At 35.1% G+C, this 13,746-nt stretch overlaps 1 protein-coding gene and 1 long non-coding RNA gene across 3 annotated transcripts in view; one reads left to right on the forward strand and one right to left on the reverse strand.

The window, feature by feature from the left end:
* The first annotated feature begins 356 nt into the window (after positions 1-356).
* Positions 357-13,746, forward strand: part of LOC137274466 (uncharacterized) — an 89,874-nt gene continuing 76,484 nt past the window's right edge. Inside the window, exon 1 of the long non-coding RNA XR_010956184.1 lies at positions 357-427. This is a non-coding gene — a long non-coding RNA (uncharacterized lncRNA). The remainder of the gene's footprint in view (positions 428-13,746) is intronic.
* The window catches only part of LOC137274461 (protocadherin-9-like), a 39,415-nt gene continuing 26,748 nt past the window's right edge, over positions 1,080-13,746 (reverse strand). The window contains exons 4-5 of one of the 2 annotated variants that reach the window (XM_067807657.1): positions 11,507-12,942; positions 1,080-4,582 (exon numbers count right to left, since the gene is read on the reverse strand). In XM_067807657.1, coding sequence (XP_067663758.1) covers positions 12,887-12,942 — 56 coding nt within the window. In that variant the 3' untranslated portion in view covers positions 1,080-4,582; positions 11,507-12,886. Of the gene's footprint in view, positions 4,583-11,506; positions 12,943-13,746 lie in introns of those variants that run through there. The other variant, XM_067807658.1, reaches the window with a different exon arrangement.

The following is a 13,746-nucleotide window of genomic DNA, read 5'->3' on the forward strand; positions in this document are numbered from 1 at the left end:
TTTTTAACATTTATTGTCATCTTCTTCCACATGATGACAGCCTAAATGTGACACAGGTATTTTCAAGCAGTTGACATTTTGTGCGAAACTGGAGTTTGTCTGTTGCGCTTCCTGTACTCGGGAAAGAAGGTGCCTAAGGTGGGAATTTTTACAAATATTTATAGAGCTGCTTTAAGACCAGGCTATATGCTGTGGATTATTTCCTTACATTCCAGTTCATTTATCATTTATGTAGATTTAAAACTGGCAATTATAGAGAGGAAGGAAAAACTGCATTTGGATGGAAGTGACAAAACCAAAATCTCTGCTGAAAGCATGATTCCATACCTTGCTATACAGGCTACTTTTTATTTTGTAGAAAAGAGAGGAATTCATTGCGAAGAAACGTTCCAGTGACTAAATGATGGTCTAAACCATTCTGTTTGTGGTGAGTAATGCATGTTACAACACTAGTGTTGAAACACCAACCCTTTGGAGAATGCTCAACTTCATCTTTTGAACTTGATTGTGTGTGATGGTTCGTGAACTGTCACTGTATTTGTTGGATTAGTTTTACCCCTCTTAGGTGATTCCTTATAATCTGAGTCGATGATATAGCTGTTGTACAGGATGTGCTGCCATTACACTTTCGTGGTAACCTAGCATAATGAGTGTTCTGTGAGAATGTGTCACTTGTCATGTCGGTTTGGTAGTAGTTACTATACCGTTATAACTATCGAACGATTCCCTACAACTGGAGAAGACATGCTTGAATTTTCTATTTCCTCTATATGCAGTGTTTTGTGAGTGTGGTTTCTCAAGAAGGTGAACTGGGGTCGCCTTGTGCATGTGGTTTAAGTATTTGCTTGTCACACTGAAGACACGGGTTTGATTCCCCACATGGGTACAATGTGTGAAGCCCATTTCTGGGCTTTTGTGTTCAGAAAACACAAAAACACAGTAAAAGTTCAAAAAGTTTATTTTCACATTTGTACAATTTGTCTTCATAAATGAACTATCAACAAAAAATAATAACATAGCATTAAAAAAACCAACTAATGCAATGTATTGTTAAAGAAACAATAATCATGACTAAAATGCAATAAAAATAGACAAATACATAAAATTTTCTTTTATCTACATTCCTATCCACATCTTATTATCTTACAAATCCTATACAAGAAAATACTGAGAAGTATTTGCAACGTAAATGCTAGAAATCTTGCATTGTCTGTTTTGTTCTATGTACCTGCTAAACAATGCTTAGTTTTATACAGTGGTTAACATTGAATAACTCTTTAACTAAAATACTGTTGTTGTTTTTTTGTCCAATTAGTGTATTTTGTTGTATGGCCAAAATCAATAAAAGCATGAGGACCCACACCTTCTCAGTGTTATAATTGGACACATGAGAAATCTGTGAATCAAAAGCCATTTAGAAACCGATGAATTGTAATGCATGCTGTATTGGGAATTACACTTTCTCAGCAAAGTACAGATTCTAGTACATTTGTTGGGTTGAGTTCAATCCGGGATTCAAACCCACACCCTCAGTGTCCGGCATCTAATTGCCTGCACAATAAGTCAACCATCTAATCCACACCACTACCACTGCTTGCATAAATGGCAGTCAAACAACTAGTAGTCTAGATCACAGACTTTGTGTACCCTTCTGACAAATGTTAACTGGCCTTCCTCACACTCTGAAAGTGTGGGTTTGAATAATGGGGATTCAAATTAGCAAAGGTACTAGAAGCTGTACTTTACTGATAAAGTGTAATTCCAAATATAACACATGTCACATCAGAAACCATTTTACACTTGGTTATGAGCAAGACAGGTTCTCTGAAATTTGGTAAAAACATGTGTAAATTTGTTAAACTGTTCTGGATATCCAGTTTCCAAGCGAAGTACATGCACTTACAGAGTCATAAAGCCTTAGGTTTAAATAAGGCTTAGTGTAAATCACCTTGCACTTTACAAATAAGCCCACTCGAGCATGTGATCCTGGCGCTCAGTCTATAGTAAACCACATATCAGCATATAATGTAGGACACTCCAATCATTTTTGTCCAAGTGATATTGGAAAGTCAGTAGAATTGTTTTCAGGGATAACTGTACATTGACCTTGACCTTTAAGCAAAGTCAGGTGCTACAATAAAGGAACCTTAAAACAATCCAAGGGTTCAGTAACTAGTTCTGTGTGATTTTCCATGTAACAGACACAAGTATGAATATCACATCGGCTCTGACATTTAATTTCATCAGGTGATGTGATTCATGATTCACTTATATCAGAAGATGAACTTTATCAAATGAGTTACATAACAAAAAATAAACAATGAACATTATACATGTACATCAACCTACACATGAAATCTCAAATACTTAAATTGATTTGCATAAGATGAAACTGGGATTTTGCTCCTGCCATTTGCAACATATACTGTATGGACTCAGTGACATCTTGGAAATGTTTAGTACCACTGCACTGTCACATCGTGCGCAGTCTGCTACTGCAGGAGTAACTGTAATGAGAGGATGCTTTTTTATTTTAGTTTTTACTGATGCTCTTACATGTGAAGTACAAAAATAATTTGAATTCAACTTAGGAGTAAACATTTATTTGATCAAATCAAACGTCTTGTGCCTTCAGTGTCAGAATATCTCACTTATGACATATGAAATTAAACTGCATGACATTGAACATCAAGTAAAACAAGAATAACAAACCAAAAGAACTCTTTTGGTAAAATTCTAATAAGAATTATGAATCCAAGACTTCTGTGGAATGGAAGCATGTTCGCATTACTGACATTCTGTCATGTCACAACATCAGATCTTCTACAAAACAAAAGGAAAACATAATTGACTTGTCCGTCATGCTAGAATGTTACATTATTTATACAAATTAACTCAAATAAACTATGAAACCTGCTACTTCATTCTGGTAAAATAATACATTACTGGACTCGTAAGATATGTTTATACTATCAAAGTTGTATCTCAAGTCCTTATGTCAAGTATATACATATGAACAGTACTATGACATCAGCCACAGCAAAGTGACATCAGCAATAGCGTTGTGACATCAGCAACAGCATTGTGATGTCAACAGCAGCATTGTGACATCAGTAAAATGAAAGACACTGGATGTTGAGCAAATCTGCCGCTTGTATAGTACATTCATAGCTCAACCTTTCACACTCTCATAGCACTATATGTAGCCCCTTCCCTAAAGAGGATGGACAGCAAGATGCATCTAAACTGTAGCATCTCAAGCACCATCAACATAATTCAAAGTTCATTAACCATTTAAAAAAAGCTATCAGTGCAAATCTGAAAAAAAAGAGAATTTGATTAATTAACCATTGGAAACCTTATCTGAGTATCTTAGAGTACCTTTTCTCTTAATCAAGAGTATTCATAACATCCAAATCCATTGCAGTAAGAATTAAAGTATTGTTAACATATTTTTGTACATTTCATTATTATATTAACTTTTTTATTTGTCTAATATGAGGTTGATATGGGATTGTATTTGGCTAAAGTGTTCACCTGACGACAGAGAGACTTCATGATTATCTCCCCTTAAAAAAAAAGAAATACAACTTCATCCAAGATGTCTGAAGTTCTTGCAATGAAACTAATGCAGGATGGGATCTAATAACATATATTTTTACACCCTTCATTTAAATGTTTTCCAAGAGTCCCTTAACCCATATAACAAACCATTGTTTACGTTCTAGGTTAAAGAAGACTTAAGATCAGAAATCCATTTAAAGCTAGGTACCATTCAATGATATCGAACCTTTATCTATAGACAGAACCAAGTCCCCACATTAGACTGGTGCTCCCACATATTGATTTACTAATGGCCGAAACCTCAGTAATTGCAAAACATCTTGAGAAGTGCAGAGGCAATTTAACCGAAAAATAGATTGTAAAATGTAGTAGATATACTTCTAGTGCAACCAGGTCATTAATTAGAGGCATATAACTTAACCTTTAGAATGAAAGGCTTTCCTGGTGAAAAATCTCCCATCTTAACAAGCAGCCATTGCCATAGCTTCCGCATGTCAGAGATAACGCTTGAAGAAGGAGGCTGGAATCAAGTGACTTTTCTTAAAGATTTAGCATTCAGATGATGGTGTCAATTTCATCACACTATGTTGGAGTTCAATATATGGATTGTAAACCAAAGCATAAACCCCTGGAGCAAGTGAGTGATAAATATTCAAATTGGTCTGTACCCAGAGGATATTTACTTCCACTTCCAGAATGGATTCTACAACCTTAGTAACTGGAAAAGCAATTGAAAAATGCACATTGAGTTCCTGGTATGAGAGCAAGGATGATAAGAATGAGAACGTAAGAAATTTTAGTTTTTATGTTTCAGTGAAGTACTCATTAATCTGTAAGATATCTATTCATTCATCTACAAAATGATTCTCTCACAAGAAAAGAATTTGACTTCCTGTATGTAGATTTATGTGTTTCAGTCATGGATTTTCATTTTTGGCATATGTCCAGTGTGGCAAAATATTTGAATTCATGTTCCCCAGTAAGCTTGTGATTGGTCCATAGCACTGTTTAAATGAATCTGAAAAAGAAAATTTACAAATATAATTCAACAGATAATACAAAATCATCATGAAATGATGCTGATCTGTTCTACACAGAATTTATCAAAATATTAAATTTGTGGAATACTGGAAGAAAGTCTTAAGCAGCAAAATGAACTATGTCTGTAATGAAAATGGTTTACTTTTTGGACAGAAACGATCTAGTTCTATGACAGTAATTTCATCATGACTAAAAATATAAAGTTCGATACCTGACAGGCAGGCCATGAGCGCGTGAGTGTGTTGGGTTTAATGTCACATTTGAAACAGACACCCAATGATGAGGGAGAAAAAAAGAGCTTCGAGCATGCATTAGACGGGATGGACTGTAGCGATATATTAATAACCATAACATAACAATAATTAGAACTATCACGCTATATTATTTTGAGTGGGGAGGATGCAGGTTTCAGACTTTTACCAAACTTCTGAAACCCACAAGCATGTATAACATGCTAGCAAAACATGACACATAACTTAGGTCAACCAAGATCTGAACCACGGTTGAACCTGGGTCCCATCTCAATACCTGGACATGTTATGATCATGTGACTACTAGATTACACAATGTAAGATGTTACTGTTTCATGATTAAAACATTGCATTGTCTTTGAAGCTTTAGACATAATTTACAGGCACCTGTTTCAAATATAACACATGGTTAAGATGTTGAAAAATCTGACCTATAGTAAGCCTGTATTAAGAAATCTGTTTCAGAAATTACAAATGGCGTTTTCTCCTTGATTTGTGCCTCTTTGTTCAAATATATGTACTTGTACAAAGAAACAAAATACTTTGGAAACACTAAGTCCATGTGCAATAGGAAGACCTTTAGATAAACAAGCCCTTAGGCTTGAAATGTATTTTGATATTTTATACTACTACTAATAAAAAATGTGTAGCTATAATGTGCCCTTTCCATGTACAAGAGACATGCTCAAAGCACTAACGCACTATTTACTGCTGCAGATCAAATGCTTGAATGGCATTTAGAAGTTGTTAGGTAATATAACAACGAATGGTATGGATATACAACTTCTTTAATCTTCACAACGCAACATTTCTTAGCTTCTTCTTGACACTTCATACTGACCTACATATTTTGCTTGTTATCATTGTATGTCATTCACCTGAATTTGTTGTTGTAATACTACTGCAGATATTCTACGAAATGAAATGAATAAACTTGCATAACAATCTCAAAAGAATATACAGAAAGTTTAAAGAGTTTCTGTTTTGGTAGATCCTTTCCTTGAAATTATTTCCTTTTAAATGCCTGTCCTATTTGAAATTTAAGCAATCCTTTTACCAAACTCTATCTCAATCATATTTTTTTTTGTATAAACAACTTAAATGAGACAAAATAAATAAATCATGAAGTAAATGAGTTTTCTATGTAATTGCAAGACACAGTATGCATATTCGAATATCACAAAGGATGATTTATTCTCCGCTTTACTTCATGAAAGCTACATAAACTCACCTACTGCTTGTAAACCTTTCCATTTTTACCATAAATTCCAAACAATTTCATGACATTTTAGAAGATCAAAAGCACAACATCAACTCTGAATTAAAAACATCTTAGTTCTGGTCTTTAGAGAAAACACCAGAATATCTGAAAGTACTGGTTCTAAAATTTCTGAATGGATCTTTAAAGACACAATAAATGCTTGCTAATTTTAATTTTTTAGAAACTTCCTTTGGATGAAACATTACAGTTATCACCATTCTTGGATAAAATACCAGTCTTTTGACTCTCAAACTATCCCTATGATCATGTGAGTACATTAACTTGTTTCTTCCCAAGCCTGCATTTAAATATTTAAGTTTTCAAGTTGAAGTAAATGCAATCTCATCGTATGAATAATACATCAAATAGGGATTAAATGAGTTGGTTTCCTAAAATCAATGAGAATTGGGAGCTCTTGCAGAAACCCCCTGTCAGGCTACTGGCCCTACTTTTCAATCAGACTCAGACAATTTCAGGTTTATTTTTCACCATTGCTTTATAAGCATTTTATTTGCCACCCAGCTTTCCAAAAGCAGCTGTCTTTATAATTACTACCAGTACCTTTGAAAGGTCAATCCTGATAGAATTTACTTTCAACATGACTCCTGTTTTTTTGGAATGAAACTTTTAAATTCAGGCATTCTTTTTGTAATACAAAACAATTAAATATACTAGGGTTTAAATCTTATGCTGAGATAGAAAATAGTGTATAATGTTCACACTGGTTTAACAACCATTTGGCTAGTTTCAAAGCTAGCAGTATCTGAACTTGTAGTGCTTCATCGTGCACCGGCAAAGGTTCTTGGGTATTGTTAGTAGCCATAGAGTTAGTGTGTAAGCCTGAGCAAAATTTTTTCATTGTTTAACAAGCTTACGATGTGAAAAATCATTTTTCTGTATGATCCATGAACTATCACTGTATCCCAAAAAAAATCCTCTTTATGAGATCATTTTGTGAAAACAAATAACACTGCCTGTAGAGTGTGTAGGCCAATACTGCAGACTCAGTATAATTTAAAAGGTCCACCAAAGGGGTCACGATTCTTGTTCTTTCATTTTATCATCTTTAAAGGTTATCACTTAGGTAACCAGTATTTGAAAATTCATTCTGTATTTCATGAAGCCTTAAAACCTTAATTAATGCGGTTTCATTACAGTAATGTCAAATGCCATCTTGTTTTCAGCCAACATTCATCGAGTGAGTGAGTGAGTGAGTGAGTGAGTTTAGGTTACACCTCTTTTGTCAATATTCCAGCAATATCATGGCAAGAGACACCAGAAATGGGCTTCACACATTGTACCCATGTAGAAAATTGAATCTGGGCCTTCGGCATGACTAGCAAATTCTCTAACCATTGGGCCATGCCGCCACCCTTCATCACATGACAGGTCATACTGGCTGACCATCTGAAGGACAATATTCTGCAAGATTATTCAGAGAGGCAAAACAAGTACTTTGCAAGTGCCCTTGCATCAACTCACAAAACATTAGTCAGTGGTTCGATCCCCAAAGATTTTTAAAGACGATACATATTGTTAACCTTGCTATGAGAATTTATACATCATATATGTCAGACTAACAATTATAATATATAATTATAGTAAGTCAGGATAAGTATTATTCCTCTCTGAAAGATTTCAGTATCTGAGTACAATTATAATTTTGGGAAATGGAAGTAGAATGATCTAATTTAACACCACAAATCACCCAAACAAAACTCCCATTCCCAGAGCCCGAAACAATTAGCAATTCTTAGAGCAGAGGTAATTCTGACTTGCCAAATCATTTTACATTGGAAGCAGATCCATGTTTTACTTAATTCCTTCAAGCTTGGGTTATCTTTGATCAATTAGAAAGTCATAATAAACCTTCAAATTACTGTGTATATTCAGTAATTGGTATTACATGTGTAAAGTTTTTAGGAAACTTCAAAGGATTGAAAAGCAAGGAGAAGCTATTAAACATGTTTTATAAAAAATGTAATTCAAAAGTTGGTAATAAAGCAAGGATAATTTTATAGAGTCTACGTAAAACTTGACACAATGTTGTTTTCATGTATTACCAATTGCCATTTGTGTTTGTTTGATGTAGGAAACCACCAACCACAGGGACTTAAAAACAACACAATGACGTTTCCCCCAAATGTATTTAATATAAGTAATGCATTTAATCCTTTTATATCTGAAACTCAGTAGTGTTAGTATCAATCATGTTATTTCGATTCACTATTTGTAGTTTCATGTGTTATAACAGCCACAAAATGAAACTTAGTACAGTTGAATGAATGTTGTTTTATGTACAAGTCTCCAATATTCAAGCCTTATCCTGCATCCAATAAATAAGTTAATAGCTGACAGCAAGAACAATAGTGTTCATATTCATACAGAGTCAGATCAAGACCTTTAAACAGTGCATCATAACCCCAGTTAATGGATCAGTGTGCACTCACTTTTCATTCTCAACACCTTAGGGAGAATACATTCCAGTTTGTGAAACTCTAGTACGTTAATAGACACATTATCACCTCATCCTGTTAGTGAACAGAGGCATTATTCAATCACTTTGAAGTCTTACACTTATGGAGACACCAACAGTGTTGGGGGAGGTGGGGTACCCTAGCGATTAAAGTGTCTGCTCATCACACCGAAGACCCAAGTTTGATTCCCCACATGGATACAATGTGTGAAGCCCATTTTTGGGCTAATGTGATATTGCTGGAATATTGCTAAAAGCAGCATAAAAAACTAAACTCACTCACTCAAAGTCTGGCTGGACGAAATCCAAAATTTCTAAATGCCTAACCCTTTACAACTTTATCTGATCTGTCATCTGCACATTGTGCAGAGGAACAAGTACCATTAAAGGAGATACATCTAGCCTGTTCACATACAACTTGCATAAATGCTATTGAATGTTCCATGGCATTTTCTTTAATTAGGGCTACATAGGTAGACAAATAATATATCTTTCTACTGTTCATCTACAAATGTAAAATGTTTCAAGCACTTTCATTTCAAACTAGTTTTGATGATCAATATTTTTTAAAAGTTAGCTAGACAAAATCCTGTGTTTGATGAAGATATTCTTATTTCAACTCCTATTTGATACTAGTTTCCTAATCACACTTCAAAGGAAAATAAAAAAAATATTGTTCTATAATCAAAATCATTTCAGGTTATCAATTTGGCTTTGATTCATTTTTTGGATTTTGCCTCTTGACATATTGATCAAGAATATCTGAAAAACAACAAATTAAATTGGTCTAGCCGAAACAAGATTTTCCAATGATTTGCCTTAAATCAGTTAAGCGAAGATTCCTGATATTCTGAGGACTAATGTCAGCCATCAGCATGTGCACGATTTAGCCAAGGACAGGTTGTCAATACGCTTGACACAAATCAGTTTCCACATGGAAGCCCTTTTGCCTAAGACTGACTAGCACCAATGCTGTGAAGGAGAAAAGGTATATTAATCTGCCAGACTGTGATCTTATAGTATCAATCGAGACAGAAACATTTCCTTTCATTTGAATACAAACAACCATAAGCAACATCGCCATAGAAACTGTTATTGAAGCCCACAGACATGGGAATGTGGCATTGGTCAAGCATGTCCACTTATCGATGGAATCAACTGTCCATGGCCATTGGTCAGTATATCGTTAATGGGAATATTACAAGAATCGGCCATGTGTAACCACAATATTACCGGAGCTAAAACGTTGATCGGTCGTGTGTAACTGCTATTCCATTATGGTTCTACTTAGTGCTGTTTATGTCCCCTTTCACCGTTCTCTGAACCCAGAATTAATTCTAAATGTGCTTAGAGTTATTTCATGGTGTTTTGCAGACAATTTTATGGATTTTAAGGTGATCCAAATAATGTTTAGTGCTTGAAATTATGTTTGCTAAGGTTGGGAAAAAATCACTTAACTTGCTATCTTTCCTACAGTTATTAATGCATCCTAGCTCAGCTAAGTTTTTAGTACTGTTTATGATTCTAATTTCTTTTCTTAATGATAATAACTTGTAATATGTACAGTCAAATGAGTTATATATTATCCATGTAATGAACAATTTGCAGACACATGCTAAACCTGGTATATAGATAGGTAACTCTTCAGTCAGTACGAATAGTGAGTGAGTCTAGTTTTACGCCTCTCTCAGCAATATTCCAGCTATATGGCAGCTTTCTCTAAATTATCAAGTCCGGACCAGGGTATCCAGTGATCAACAGAATGTCATTGATCTACACAAGTGGAATGTAATGACATAACTGAACCAAGTCAGTGAGTCTGACCACCTGATCCCGTTAGTCACCTCTTACAACAAGACTGAGTAAGAAAATGTTGGTGCGTGATCTTAACATTGGTCTCAATACTATTTTAGTTATATACGTGTGTCAACTTAATCTATCCTCTTATAATGAACATTCTCTGAAGTAGATCCATACAGATATATGTTAATCCTGCACAGTAAGCTGTATTACTTCCTCTTGATTAACTGTCACAAACAAGTTTAAATATAGTATGCACCCATAATGTGTTTAGATTTCTATCTTAACTGATCAAATATAGCTGTTCAAACAAATTCACAAGCCATAAAGTTGAATCATTGTTTCTTCCTGAAATGTGATTCACGCCCACAACATGCAAATCACTGATTCATGCACCTTAATTACAACTTTCTGAGTAGTAATTCTAAAGGTTTAGAAATAAAAAATCTTGGATGTATTTGTAACATGTACATAGTTTGGAAAGAAAATAAAAACAATCCTGGTAGCCCGAACAGTTACAGGGAACTGCCTTAATAATGTATTTAAAGAAACTTTCCTCTCAAATATTTCAATAGGATTGCAAAGGAACAACCAATGATGACGGCCTTTTCTATGACAAAAGGCTTACATTCCACGACAGCTCTAATTTTGAGTAAAGGACATAAGTTTCATTCAGACACATAATATTTGTATTAAAAGCAAACACTCTAATCTTTAAGTTTTTTTAAAAGAATATACAACAGATTGTTGTAGTAGTATCAACTCATCAGTTTCTCTGAATGTCTTAATCAAAGCTTGTTGTTTTGGAGAAAGCAACATTCCACCCAAGACAGGAGATTTTTGATAACCATGTGAGTCAAATGTGAAAATGGATTTGATTCAAATAACACGATCTTAATATGACATTTTTCAATCAACATATTCATCTGTAATTATATGCTTATCTGTTGTTTAAAATATGCAAGTTATGATGCTCAAACCAAACTAGTCAGTACGTCGGAAGATTGTAGGAGTTCGATTGCATGATCAGTAATTAACTCAAATTTGAATAGCATATTTTAATAAAAAAAAATGAAAGCCCAGTGTGTTTAACTTTCTTGTTATGCAACTTACCTGCTGTACAAAAACTAATCCATTTTGTTTAGGCACAGGAACGGTAAGCGGTGTCCTGTTTGGCAGAGTCAGGAGTATGCACTTTGAGCACTGTTGGGAGTTTGTGTCTCCCGCCATGTTATAATAGCACCAATTTCTCACAAACATGAGTCACGTCTCACTGATGAAACATTCCCTTCGTTCATGTCCTTGTTTGCACTCCATATCCAAGGAAATGCCACATCTGTCACTGTTGGCTAATTTGGACCAAATGAACTTTTGGCAGTCCCACTTTAATCAGACTTTATCCCCTAATGTCTGAAAACATGTGTTGCAACTTGTTCTCCATGAGTTACATTGTTTCTGCCCCTTGCACACAACATGACACAATCTCACAGGCGGTATTCTCACTCTCAACCACAAACCACCATGTCAGTTGCTAACATTCATTGTGTTATTAAGTCCTTATCTTAAATATTGAGTCCTTATTCTAACGCATGTGTTATCCTAATAATTCTAGCAGAGGTGATCACATTTTCCTCCTTGACATCAGAATAGGATCATATTTTTCTTCTGAGGCTGTTGCAGAGGTTACATTTACCCACACAGTTGTTTACATTACTTTTATATTTGTTCACAAGCGTCAGACCTTCTCACATTGTTGGTCACTATTTTATAAGTTGGGACCCTGGGATTCACATCTTCACATGCTGTTGATCACCAAATATCCATATCATGACATCTTCTCAGGTTGCTGGTCACAGTATGTCATCATTTAAGCACAAGTCGTATATTTTCATGCTGTTGGTCACCAAATATCCATATCGTGACATCATCTTGCTGGTTACAGTATGTCACACTATGAGCACAAGTCATATATTTTCACACTGTTGCATGGTCACCAAATACCCATATAAGGGCATAAAATGTCAGATCTTCCATCATTGCTGGTCACATCATTTGGGCACAAGTGTCACATGTTCTCATAGTGATGGTCACTAAATATCCATATTGGGGCAGAAAAGTCACATTTTACCACATTGTTGATCACATCATTTCATCATTTGAGCACAAGGGTCACATCTTCTCATACTGTTGGTAAAAAATGTTCACCTCAGGGCACAAGTTTCACCTTATTTTCATTCCACATTCTCCATAAACCACTATGTGGTCACAGAAGCAGATGGCTGTTTCTTCACTGGACACATGTATGCCATATAGTCCTCACATATCCAAACACTGAGGTACACAAGGACTGGATCACTGGAGGAGCATGAGGAACAAGTTTCTCCCAAATAACCAGATGTCCTGAGATGAGAGGAATAACATGAAACTGATCTAGTCCTGAGATATCTAGTTCTGACACTGGAACAAGTCAGTTCTCCTGGCACACATACACCATCAACAAGCTATCACAGAACGCTTAAGGGCAGATCTCTCAACACTAGAATTTTGATCTGAAATGAATTCAAACAAACATGGATTAGAAGCATTAAAATCTGAATTAAGGCTGAACAGAAGTTCCTAAATTGAGTGAGTGGGTATGGCTCTGTGTCGCTTTTAGCAATATTCCAGCAATATCATGAAATGGGACACTGAAAATGGGCTTTACACATTGTACCCATGTGGGGAATCGAACCCAGGTCTTCAGCATGAAAAGCAAACACTTTAAATACTAGGCTACAATGATGACCTAATTCTAAATTGAACAGACATAGGCTCATCCTGCAAATGTGTTTGGTTTAATTGGACTTTGAACAGTGTTTCAATTATCGAAGCATGTCTACCTGATGTTGACTACTACTTCATGGCCTTTCAAACATGGCTACGGTGTCATGTCACATTAACAGTGATTTCTTATGATAATGGCAAAGGTTTCGTTTATCTTATATATATAATGACTTTGCATAGGTTTCTGTAATATTTATGGTTTTGTTGTTTTATTTGCACTGAAATACTGTAACCCACAGAACAATATTAGCATAGAACTCAAATTAACAGAATATTCCACCAAAACATATTGCAGGCTGCATAAAGGAGAAAAACACAGTGAATGTTAGGTGACTATATCACTGGAATTCAGTCATTATACCAGATGGACATGATGATTTAACCAAGCTGACCCTCTTGTGTGGAGGTGTGATTAAATACTATCACAACTGATGCAGATGGAATCATTCTGCTTATACACACATCTGTATTGTGATTTTTCTTTCTGAAATCTTGAGTACTGGATATTTGCATTAGAATAACTGGATGTG

The sequence above is a fragment of the Haliotis asinina genome, chromosome 2 (assembly GCF_037392515.1).
Source record: "Haliotis asinina isolate JCU_RB_2024 chromosome 2, JCU_Hal_asi_v2, whole genome shotgun sequence".
Classification (NCBI taxonomy): Eukaryota; Metazoa; Mollusca; class Gastropoda; order Lepetellida; family Haliotidae; genus Haliotis; species Haliotis asinina.